Source organism: Rutilus rutilus (assembly GCF_951802725.1).
Source record: "Rutilus rutilus genome assembly, chromosome: 17".
Taxonomy (NCBI): Eukaryota; Metazoa; Chordata; class Actinopteri; order Cypriniformes; family Leuciscidae; genus Rutilus; species Rutilus rutilus.
In genome coordinates, this window is record NC_140230.1 from 5153885 (window position 1) to 5164894 (window position 11010).

Sequence of the window (11010 nt, forward strand, 5' to 3'; positions counted from 1 at the left end):
CCAAGACCCACTGTTGCATTTCTGCATTATTCAGAAAAATTGTCTAGAGTGCAGGATTTTTTCAGAGCAACTGACGCAGCTCTTAAAATGCTACTGAATAGAACAGGATGTTACATAAGTTTCGGAACTCAGCTGAATTTAATGAGCCTCACTGGCAGAGTGAGAAATGGCTTCCCATTGCTAAAGCATTTTGGATATACAGTTTATACGTTGGAATGAAACTGGGCATATATACAGTAAGTAATGCAAATGTTTACAAACAGTTTGCTTTATGATTATCCAACTCTCCAGCTTATGTGCTTCTCTGTTGCTGTACTGAAGCAAAATATGGAAATCAAACACACTGAGTTGTTTTATAAGTGTACTGACTGCAAAAAATCCAGCTGACTGTGCAAACTGAGAACTGCAAGCTCTAATACTGTCATGTGTGGAGGAAATTATGTGAAAATAAAAAAGTACAGCGAGATTTCCATTACGCCAGAAACAACCTTTACGCAAGTACACAAATTCAGATGTGAACGCTTGCAGTACGGTTGAACATACGTGTACTCTTACTGAGTGATGCATAGCCTTCCCTTGAACCCGCTAATTCCGGCCCTGCCTGTAAAAAGAGTAATATTTGTAAATATTATTAACATTTATAATAACTTTTTTTTTTAAATCTGAATATATTGTAAAATGTAATTTATTGCTGTGATCAAAGCTGAATTTTCAGCATCATTACTCCAGTCTTCAGTGTCACATGATCCTTCAGAAATCATTCTAATATGATGATTTGATGCTCAAGAAACATTTCAGATTTTTATCAATGTTGAAAACAGTTGTGCTGCTTCATATGTTTGAGGAAACTGATACATTTTATTCTGCAGAATTCTTTGACAAATAGAAAAAAGAAGAATGCATTTATTTGAAATAGAAATCTTTTGTAACATTTCAGTCACTTTTGATCAATATAATGCATCCTTTCGAAATAAAAGTATTCATTTCTTTCAAAAAAACTGATACCAAACCGTTGAATCGTAGTGTTCATGTGAACAACTTCCATAATATTTAAAAGCATCCCAGAATGCAACTCATAAAGCTGGTTGAGATAATATCTAGTGAGCAGAGCTGGGTACTGACAAAGAGGAAGCTCAGATATGAGAAATGTAGTTACTACATAATTCTCAAACTTCCATTTGTGTAATTTCATACTTTTGATGACTATTATTCTAGCATGTGGAAAATAGTCATAATAAAGAATGAGTCTGTGCGTTTGCACTCTTGACTGGAAGTGCAACTCTTGACTCAATGTGCCCCATTGCAAATGATATTTGCAGTATCTTCGAATGAATTAAGGCCATTTAGCATTGTCGGTAAGTCAAAGTCCAGATGGTGCATGTTGGTACTGGCCTGTAGCCCCACTACACAACCCAAGCAGAACATCTACAGAACTTTAAACCTGCTAACCACTTCCTCCCAATAACCATTAATGAAGCTACTGTTAGGGACTACCAAGTAAACCGAGCGAACCTCCAAACACATGTACAGCAGATTTCATGGCAACCAATAATGGTGTGGAGGGAAAAAGGGGGTAGAACAGGAGTGAGAGATACCTCGCTCTACAGGAAACGGGACGGTGCCAAACAGACCGGATTCCGGATCCAAACCACAGAGCCGAGTGGCATTCCTCCCCTCCGGTGTGATAGTTCTACCTGCCGCTTCAGCCTGACCACAGGCTCTACGGGCCAAACCAGACTCCATGGAACAGTCATCACAGCCTGCAGAATGTGCTTCACTGAACACTTTAAAGTGGTTAGCGCTACAGGCAATGAAATGTGCACAAAGAGTCAAGTCTTTGTGAGGTGGAACACATGCGGGTGAATCCAAGGTTTATACAGCTATATTAGCTCTGATTAAGCACGTGGATTGCGGGCAAAAACGGCAGATTTTTCACAGTAGTACAGGTGCAATGGCCAAAGATGGAAAACAGTGCAATTAAAGATTAATGGTTTACTTAAAAGTTATACTGTAGTTCACCGAAAAATAAAAAAATTATGTCATTTACTCACCATCAAACTTTTATAACCCTTTTTCTCATTTTGGAGCTTGACAAATCTACGTGGTACAGTATATAAAGTGTGGCCAGGATATTCTTCAAAATGCACATTCTGAGACCAGTTTGAGTTTGTTTTCTTTTTGAAAAAATTCATTATTTTATTCAGCAACGATGCATTAAATTGATTAAAAGTGAAAGTAGACATTTATATTGTTACAAATGATTTCAAATAAATGCTGTTCTTTAGAACTTTCTATTCATCGAAGAATCCTGAAAAATAAAATGCATCACGGTTTCCAAAAAAATATGAACTGTTTTTAACATTGATCATAATAAGAAATGTTTCTTGAGAAGCAAATCATCATATTAGAATGATTTCTGAAGGATCATGTGACACTGAAGACTGGAGTAATTCGGTTATTTTAAATTGTAATAATTTTTCACATTATTACTGTTTTTACTGGATTTTTTATTAAATAAATGCAGCCTTGGTGAGCAGAAGAGAATTCTTTCAAAAACATTTACTAATCTTACCAACCCCAAACTTTTGAACAGTAGTGTATGCTGCACACTTGCTTGGTTTTCCTTTACTGTTTGACTCAAAAAGGAAGAGTAAATTATGATTATTTTAGGTTGTATATGGGCAAGCAGTGGTCATTGTCCAGCATTAAGGATGCTCTACAGGGAAAGTTTCTTAAGGATCCAGGACCGTAGTAACTCCAGTTCTTGTCGACACAACTGATGGTTGAGGTCTGGGAAGGAATGGAAAGACGTGTTGAGGCCAGCTTTCTCCAACAGTGAGTTTGTCTCCTTGCCCCAGCTATGGAAAACCAGCTCATCCGCTGTGCCGTGACACTGGAGGAGCTCAGGTAGGGGGCGCTGTGTTGCATTTTCTACTGCCTGCGCATAAGGTTATATAGATTATTTCCGGTGTTTGACATCATGATATGAAACATGCATTCTGAAGAATATTTACTACCTGATATACAATCGAGTTTTTGTTAAGAAAGCTGGACAGAGCGAAGATGCCAGCAACATCCTGCTGGTACCTGGAAACCAGATGTAGTGCCATGGCACCACCCATAGAGAAGCCACCTTGTGTCAAAAAGAGACAGTCTCAATCACACTGATTTTGAGACATAATCATTTTTAGAAAGTGTCCCCTGGTGAAACAGAAGTCCTTAATTGTATTGAATGTGTAATGACACACTTGTAGATCTTCTTAGAAGATTTTTTTTTTTTTTTTTGAAAAACTGTACTTGCAGATAAAGTTAATGAAATAACTGTACACTTTCATAAATTAAAGTGTTAGTTCACCCAAAAAGGAAAATGATCCCGTAATTTACTCATCCTCAAGCCATCCTAGGTGTATATGACTTTCTTCTTCCAGCCAAGCACAATCAGAGTTATATTAATACAATTGGTTCTTCAAAGCTTTATAATAGGAGTGAATAGAGCTTGAGATTTTGAAGCCCAAAAAAGTGCATCCATCCATCCATCATAAAAGTGCTCCATACGGCCCCAGGGGTTAATAAAGGCCTTCTGAAGCGAAGACATGTTTTTTTGTTAGAAAATTATTCATACTTGTAACTTTATAAACTATAATCACTGGTTTCCGGTAACGGCCGTACACAAGTCTAGTTCCGACGGAAGAGTGACCTCTGATTATAACTGTAATGTGTAATGTGATATTACATTTGAAGTATACATTTAAATACATGTTTCAATAGAAATTTAGTTCACTATAAATGCCTGTCAGTACATTCAGCAGTGCAATTTAACCATATGTCAAAGACAATAGAATTTTTTATGAAATTACATTTGTCCTACTTGAGTGGATCTGAAAAGCACTCTAAAGTTCAGCTAATTGCATGTAATATAAATTTAAACTAAAATACACTTTCATTTTAAGTGTCCAAAAACATTGCAAAAGAATACACTCAAACATACTCTTTCAAAGTTAAATATGCTAAAGTGTACTTTTTTTCCCCCAGAAGGAACTATCTACCTTGTATCATATAACAGAGCCAAGGTCTCAAAATGAAAGACTATGGAAATGTGAAACCCTTACATTTCATGATTATGGAACTAAACTTCTTAGATGGGAAAGGAATCACTGTAATTGTAAATGTATCTATAAATTTTGTGCTATAGTTGACATGGGAGTTCACATTTAGCCTGTTTTCAGTGAAAGGCATGCAACAAGTGGCAAATCGCAGGTGGTTTTGTTAGTAGCGTGCAGGCATTGTTTGTAAACCCTTTTTTCTCATTTGGCAGTGGCAGACACATCGGTCTTGATGAGTCATTGATTATAGTCATTATATATTTGTAACTATTTTCACTTCCACTCGTGTCAGTGTCTGTGCTTAAAATCTGTGAATTATTAATTGCATTATACAGGCATGTATACACTATTTATTGTCAATAATGGCATTATTGGTGCACATTGTAACCCTTCTCACTCTGGAGCGATTAAGTCATGACGGCATTAATAAGCGTATGTCATTTAAAGTGGTCTGCAGTAGCCCAAGATCTGGAGTCCAACCAAGCTAAAAAACAAACAGTAAGTTGTGAATTAAATATTTTTTTAACAAAAGAAAGAGAAAAGAAAGCTAGCTTTGAGTTCCACATCATCAAAACTCCATTTTTCTTCTTTCATGCCTGTGCTTAATCTTACACATCTGGGCAAATCTGGGCACTACATCTGGGAAAGTGAACAAGTACCCATCAGTCTGTCAGAGCGGATGGGAGGAGTCATGTTGAGACAAGGGATAGATGGAGTTCACATGTTCTTTAAACCTCTCGTAGAGATGATGTGACCGCTTATATCTCCAGGACTAATTAACAGGTCTACTACTTTCCCCTTTATGCACTCCTCATCTAATCAAAGAGACAAAAACTTGAGAAATCCACATACTGTAGTTGTTTGGCTAAAAATAATCTGCGCATGCATGTTTGACTTGGGCTTTTCCCATTAACTACGACACCTAAAAGATTGAAAAACACAATCCATATATGAAACCGTTTTCCATGGAAAGTTCTGGCGCTTGTCAGTCCGTCAGCCTGGGAAGTGGACTCAGCGTACAGACCACTTCGTTTCTCCAGCGTGCAGAGTGACTCCAATGAGTATTTATAGTTAATGACAAAATGTTATGATTTAGGAAGATAATATTTCAGCAGTCTCACAGGAACATGTGTTTTTTGAATCAGTTTCTTTGGAACTGAGTTCAGGGGCTTTTCTGTCCTTCCACACAAGCCTTTTCACACAAAGACTTTTTTTTGTTGTTGCACTTTTCACATTTTATTCGCAACTATTTTAGGGTATTTATGTGTTATTGGCTTGTCGGTTAACCCTTCCTTAACTGTTGCCGTTGGGTTTAACTCTCTGAGCAAAACGTAACTTCCTTTATTGTCTCTCCAGCCTGCTTCACATGCCCTGAGGGAATTTGCCTGGGTTCTGCTAAGATCTCTTTTTACTGAATGATTTTCTGCCACTTTTATCTCATTGTGATATATTTGTGAACCCCATAACCCAAATATTTTGAGATAAAGCTTAGCAGAAACCTGAGAATCATCCAGAAATTCTTTTTGGCCCATTCTGGCAACAAATGAAAGGAATAAGAAACTTGATAAGTTTCATTCTTCATTTTACACAACGAGGGAGAGACTTATGAGCAGTGGTCTGAGACTCTGCTTAATTTGGAACAAGTGGAGTGTGAGAGTGTGTAAGTCAGAGAAAGCAATAAGGTAGGGAGAGATAGATGGATGGGGAAAAGAGAGAGTTGTGGAGAGGACACGGGAGAGATAAGCCAGTAGCCATACCAATAACCATCCTGTGTTTAGGTATCCCGGCTCGGATCTCATCTTGGACAATGGCGCTTAAATTATCACACATGGAGTCTATAGACTCCAAGTGTTCTGGGCAATCCTGGGAAATCTTGTGACGATCAAACCACACATGAGACAGAGCCCCTCGCATTGGTGTGTACGGCCTAAAAACAATCAATTGCAGCAGTAAAACAGACAAAGTAATAATTCTAATAAAACAATGCTAGAGAAGTTAATTATGTTAATTACTGCATTCACACAGTTGTGGAAAATGCTTTGTAAAATGTTTGGAATGAACTGAATTTCAGCTTTAACTGTTCAGAAAATTTGATCTTATCTTCATTTAACTCTTTCCCCACCATTGACGAGTTTTCCCGCCAATTCCTGTTTTCACTGTTATATGGTAGGGGGCGCTATTACACATCTTCTGAAAGAGTACAGAAGAAGCGAAAATCAGGCCCATATTAGGAGGGCTTTATCCCATCCAGCCCCCCTAAATACCTGCGATTAACTCCGTACACTAATTCCCTTGAAAACGGGCTCCTCCCTGTATTTTAGTCAGCGTTTTTCAGCGTGGTCCTCAGTCCGCAGCGGAACAGCGCCAGCGTCAAAAGCAGAGAATGACGTGTGTGCATTTATTGATAGATTGTTATGATATCTGCATCTGTGTAGTTCTTTGTCATAAATGCAGTTTACATAATATGATGCAGGAGCAATTCAAGACGGTTCCCCATCCACTGAAAAAATGTATGAAATTCCTTTCATCTAAATGGAATTAGACTTTATGACTTTTCCTACTCTTTCTATACTTCATACTTAAGTGCAATAAAATTGCTGAAATTTGTTATAATATTAATTTTACAATAAATCCAAAAGCAAAACACGCGAAAAGACCAGTAAAAGAGAGTGGAAATGGCAAATGAGCTAATGAGTGTTCCTCTGCAGCCATCTACTGGTTATAGTGGTAATTTCATGTCATTTTCATGTTAAAAGTGTGTTCGTTTTCCACCAGATGACAGAAATCCTCCACGAAAGTTAATTGTACTGCACAAAAAATAATAGTGTTTAAAACATTACATTACGATGAATCGCATCCAAAATAAAAGTTTGTGCTTACATTTGTGTGTTCTGTGTATAATTATTTTGTATATATAAATAAACACACATGTATGTATATATTTAAGAAAATTTTATTTATTTATACAATATTTCTATTTCTATATCATATAAATTATGTGTAAATATATATACAGTATGTAAATATTTATTAAATATAAATATTTAATATTTATATATACAAAATAATTATACACAGTACACACGCATATATTATGTAAACACAAACGCGATGACGGCGCAGTCCTGAAATGGCCTCCCTCCCCCCCATTACCTATCTACAGATAAAGCGTTGTCGGGATAACTCCGGTTCGCGTGGCTACGTGGAAGCGATAAAAATTCTGTATTATTAATTTTAAGGGTTAATTGAGGGTTAATTTGTAGGGAAGGACTACACGCCTGCGCACATATATTCAAACGCGCATACCTATAGACTGAACTCGTAATACGCATGTGCACGCGGCACGCCATCTGCGTTCTCACTGGTTCGCGTTTTTGAAGTTTGTGTAGAGAGAACTTTAGAGTTTTCTGTTAAAACGGTGTCGTGTTAGCGGCCCCTAAGTTAATAACTAATGATCGTTGCGACGGAAGTGAATCAATCAAACTAACTTTAGCTGGACAATAATTTTATTCTAGAGCTGCTATAAAACAAAACACTTTACTTTTATTTCCTATTATCAATGTAAAGCTGCTTTGGAACAATCTACATTGTTAAAAGCGCTATATAAATGAAGATAACTTGACTTGACAAACTTTTATTGGATGCGATTAATCGTGATTAATCGTTGCCCAGCACAAAAAAAAAATGTATATACTGTATATGTAAAATATTTTACCCACAAATTGACAATATAGACAATTATATTATTAAAAGTTTGTCTATATTCTTAATGAGTATTAATTAATATAAGCTGGATATTTAAAAATTATTAGAAATAATTTTAATGTTCAGGATTTTAGAACCTACTGTATTGTCCATGCCTAATCTAGTATACAAACAATGTATTAACTTATAATGTATATACAATTATATATTATTGTATAATATAATCATACCCTCATTGGGGCAAAGGGGCTGTTCAGCTGTACCCTTCAACACTGAGCCCCCCTAATATTGACATCCTAGAATTGCCCCTGGTCGAACCCACGAAGAGATATACGACCGTGCAAGCGATGGACTCGATCTGCTCCATCTATGCTTTGATCATCGTTCTGAATCCGAAGTCTTTGATAAAAACATGATTTTCTCAGCTTTTTGTTTGAAAATTTAGTCCAAAAATGCTGGTGCTGGCTGGCAACTTAAAAATAAAACGCAGGCGGGGAAAGAGTTAAGTTATAAAATTGTTTCTATATTCAAGAAATAAAATATAGTGCAAGCCCTGAGCCCTCCCAAATATAAGTTTTACATGTTTTCTTACAGATATCTGAATAGCTTTTTTCTTTCACTATGTATCTGTCCCTAGTCCATATATATATATATATTTTTTTTTATAATATGGTTAAGTAGTAAGTTTGTAAACAATGAATTCAGTTAATGCCGTTTATATAATAGCTTGAGTTCTTAGCTTAGTGGGCTTATTGTCCACTTGACAATAAAAGTTGTATGAATTATAATGTTCAGGGTGTTTACCTGGATGGCGCTGTGGGATAAATCACCCGGATGTTTTCAAATGCCAGGTTTTGTCCCAAAACATCACAAACCCAGCTGAGCAAACCTGGCCCTGTGTCTCCTAAATGAAACTGAAGAAAGTTATTATACTCAGCCACACTGGATTAAATTATTCAATTGTGTCTAAACTAAACTTGCATTTAAACATATTCAAACAGTAATATTTGCATGAAACCATATCTACATGTACAAGAAAATATTAGTTGCATGTTGAATAAGTATATGGCTGTTCTGAGTTGCAATGCGTGTTATAAGTTGTGTCCCAATTCAGAGGCTTCTAAATTGGGACACCGCTATAGTGTTTGAGGTGGTACTGGCCCAAGTCTAAAGAACCCACCCGAGTCTCTAGATATGAAGTTCCCTTCAATGTAAATCTTAGTGTGTCGAGCACCTGTGTTCACGCACGCTATCAAATGTGCGAGACTGTGCGCCTAAGTTAAAAACAAAGTAACTTTATTATTGCATCATTTAATGCAGTTGACACTCCTGAAACTTTGCAAAGTCTAAGTGGTTGATGGTCCTCTTAGCAGCATGAAAAACAAAACTTTTATTCTTAATGTAAATGTGTCAAACAGAAAGCAAGCAGAGAGCGCTACCATTACAAGCTGTCGTTACTTTATTGAACTCACAGTGGATCTTTTATATATCGTGTTTACAATATTGGTTATAATTAAGAGGATTCGTGAGACTGTTACTGAATTAAATTTTTTTTGGGGGATTCTGACCAAATTAAAACGTTGAGCTAATAATTAATAATAATAATAATAATAATAATAATAATAATAATGAAACCTTTGTAAAGCAATCCCGAGTATAAATAGGCACTATAAAAAGTATTAAAAAGGTGCAATGGAGTATAAAAAAAGACTATAAAAAAGTGCAATGTTTTGGTCTCAGATCAGCCAGTATGCATTTTTTTTTCATACTCTGCGTATGAATGCATGTTTGCATTAAGAATATAGCAAGACAAACTATTAATCCTTTTTTTTTATGCCTTTTTTTTTTTTTCATGTTCAGTGACACTTTAAATAGGACAACCATTAAAGGACCAGTAAGACTTAGCTAGATGATAAACTGTAAATACTCAGTAAAACTATTGTCATTAAGTATGCCTAAATAAAAGTCTTACGATCCAAGTTTGTGGCCCTTTGCACTTAATGTAGTTTAAAATGCAGTCCTCTTGGCCTCCGAATTGAGTAGCCCTGAATCTGATTTAGATTGATATAATGCACATGCTCTGAGGGTGAACCGAGGGATTTTAAACGCTTTCAGTGTGTGGTCACATAGACTACCTAATATGAAAGAGAGAGATAGCCGTAGTTCATTAAATGATTGCGCTTTGTCTGCACTAATTCTTTTAATTGCTTGTCTTTGAACAAGTCAGACGAAGTTTCACATCAATCGGTGCGTTTTGACGACATTTGATACAGTTAAACCGCGTCTCTTGCGTTTCATTCAGCTGTCATGCGTGAACTGCGTGAAAGAGCGCTGTTCCGGTTTGTAAAACTTCTCTTTTCAAAGGTGTGAGCACAATGCATCAGCATGAGAAAGATTTTAATAACTCTTCAAATCACCTGAACCATGAAGAAAGATAACAGAAGCAGTGTGTTTTCCAGTCTGACTCACAACACTCTTCTGTAGTTTAACTGCAGCCATATTCATCCCGTGTTATCTCGCGATATTACCAACGTCATCACGTCACAGATCGCGTTCACCATTTAGGCTACTACTATAACTCCTCACTTTATTCACAAAAACAAATTTTCTCAAGACTTTGCCTAGATTTCTTCTATTTTCAAAGGTGTGAGCACAACGCATCTGCATGAGAATGATTTTAATCTACTCTTCTTGTTATTATTGCTCACACCTTTATCTTTGAGATTTCCCTTATTATAAAATCTCTTAAACTCATTGATACCAAACAAGAACAAGTTTCTAAAGAATTATGATCATATTTTTCTCACTGGTTGAGGTGTCATTTGCCTGTATTTTTCTCTCTCTTTCTCTTTTCTTTTCAATTTATGCTAATGTATTAAATGCAGCGCTGTTTGTTTTCTTGCAATAAATAAAAATAAAAAATCGTTGGATTTATGTATAACATCCGAGGGCAAACTTGTGCGTTTCATGTTTTCTGTTGGCAAGGGTGAGTGCTGCAGTCATGAGCACTGCTAGAAATTTTGGACCCTGAAAAAATATTGGCCTGTAATTAAAATGAGTTTTTACTTTCAATACACATAATAGTAATTTTAAGTAAGGGAGGTGAAACCAGGACATCTGAACACCAGTTATTTGTGTTATCTTTGATATAGCCCTAGTGAAAAATAAAGATACCAAAATGTATTTGAAATACATTCATTTT

The 11010-nt window shown here is 36.2% G+C and overlaps 1 protein-coding gene across 2 annotated transcripts; it reads right to left on the reverse strand.

Moving 5' to 3' along the window:
* Positions 1-2180: 2180 nt before the first annotated feature.
* On the reverse strand, positions 2181-10328 carry lyplal1 (lysophospholipase like 1). 2 transcript variants are annotated; one of them, XM_084435416.1, is made up of 5 exons: positions 10226-10328; positions 8613-8712; positions 5861-6030; positions 3018-3133; positions 2181-2938 (listed from the first exon to the last, which is right to left on the reverse strand). In XM_084435416.1, exons 1-5 carry the CDS (start codon positions 10311-10313, stop codon positions 2717-2719), a joined length of 696 nt encoding a protein of 231 aa, XP_084291542.1. In that variant the 5' UTR covers positions 10314-10328; the 3' UTR covers positions 2181-2716. The 2 variants fall into 2 exon arrangements, with proteins under 2 accessions (XP_084291542.1, XP_084291543.1); XM_084435417.1 differs by having other exon boundaries at positions 8613-8722.
* Between the last annotated feature and the right edge of the window lie 682 nt (positions 10329-11010).

Coding starts and splice junctions, on each gene's coding strand:
- lyplal1 (XM_084435416.1), bottom strand. CDS start 10,313: ATGAATATGGCTGCAGTTAAACTACAGAAGAGTGTTGTGAGTCAGACT. Junction 8,713..10,225: donor TATCTTTCTTCATGGTTCAG/GTGATTTGAAGA, acceptor AGTTTCATTTAG/GAGACACAGGGCCAGGTTTG. Junction 3,134..5,860: donor TAAACACAGGATGGTTATTG/GTATGGCTACTG, acceptor TTTTGACACAAG/GTGGCTTCTCTATGGGTGGT.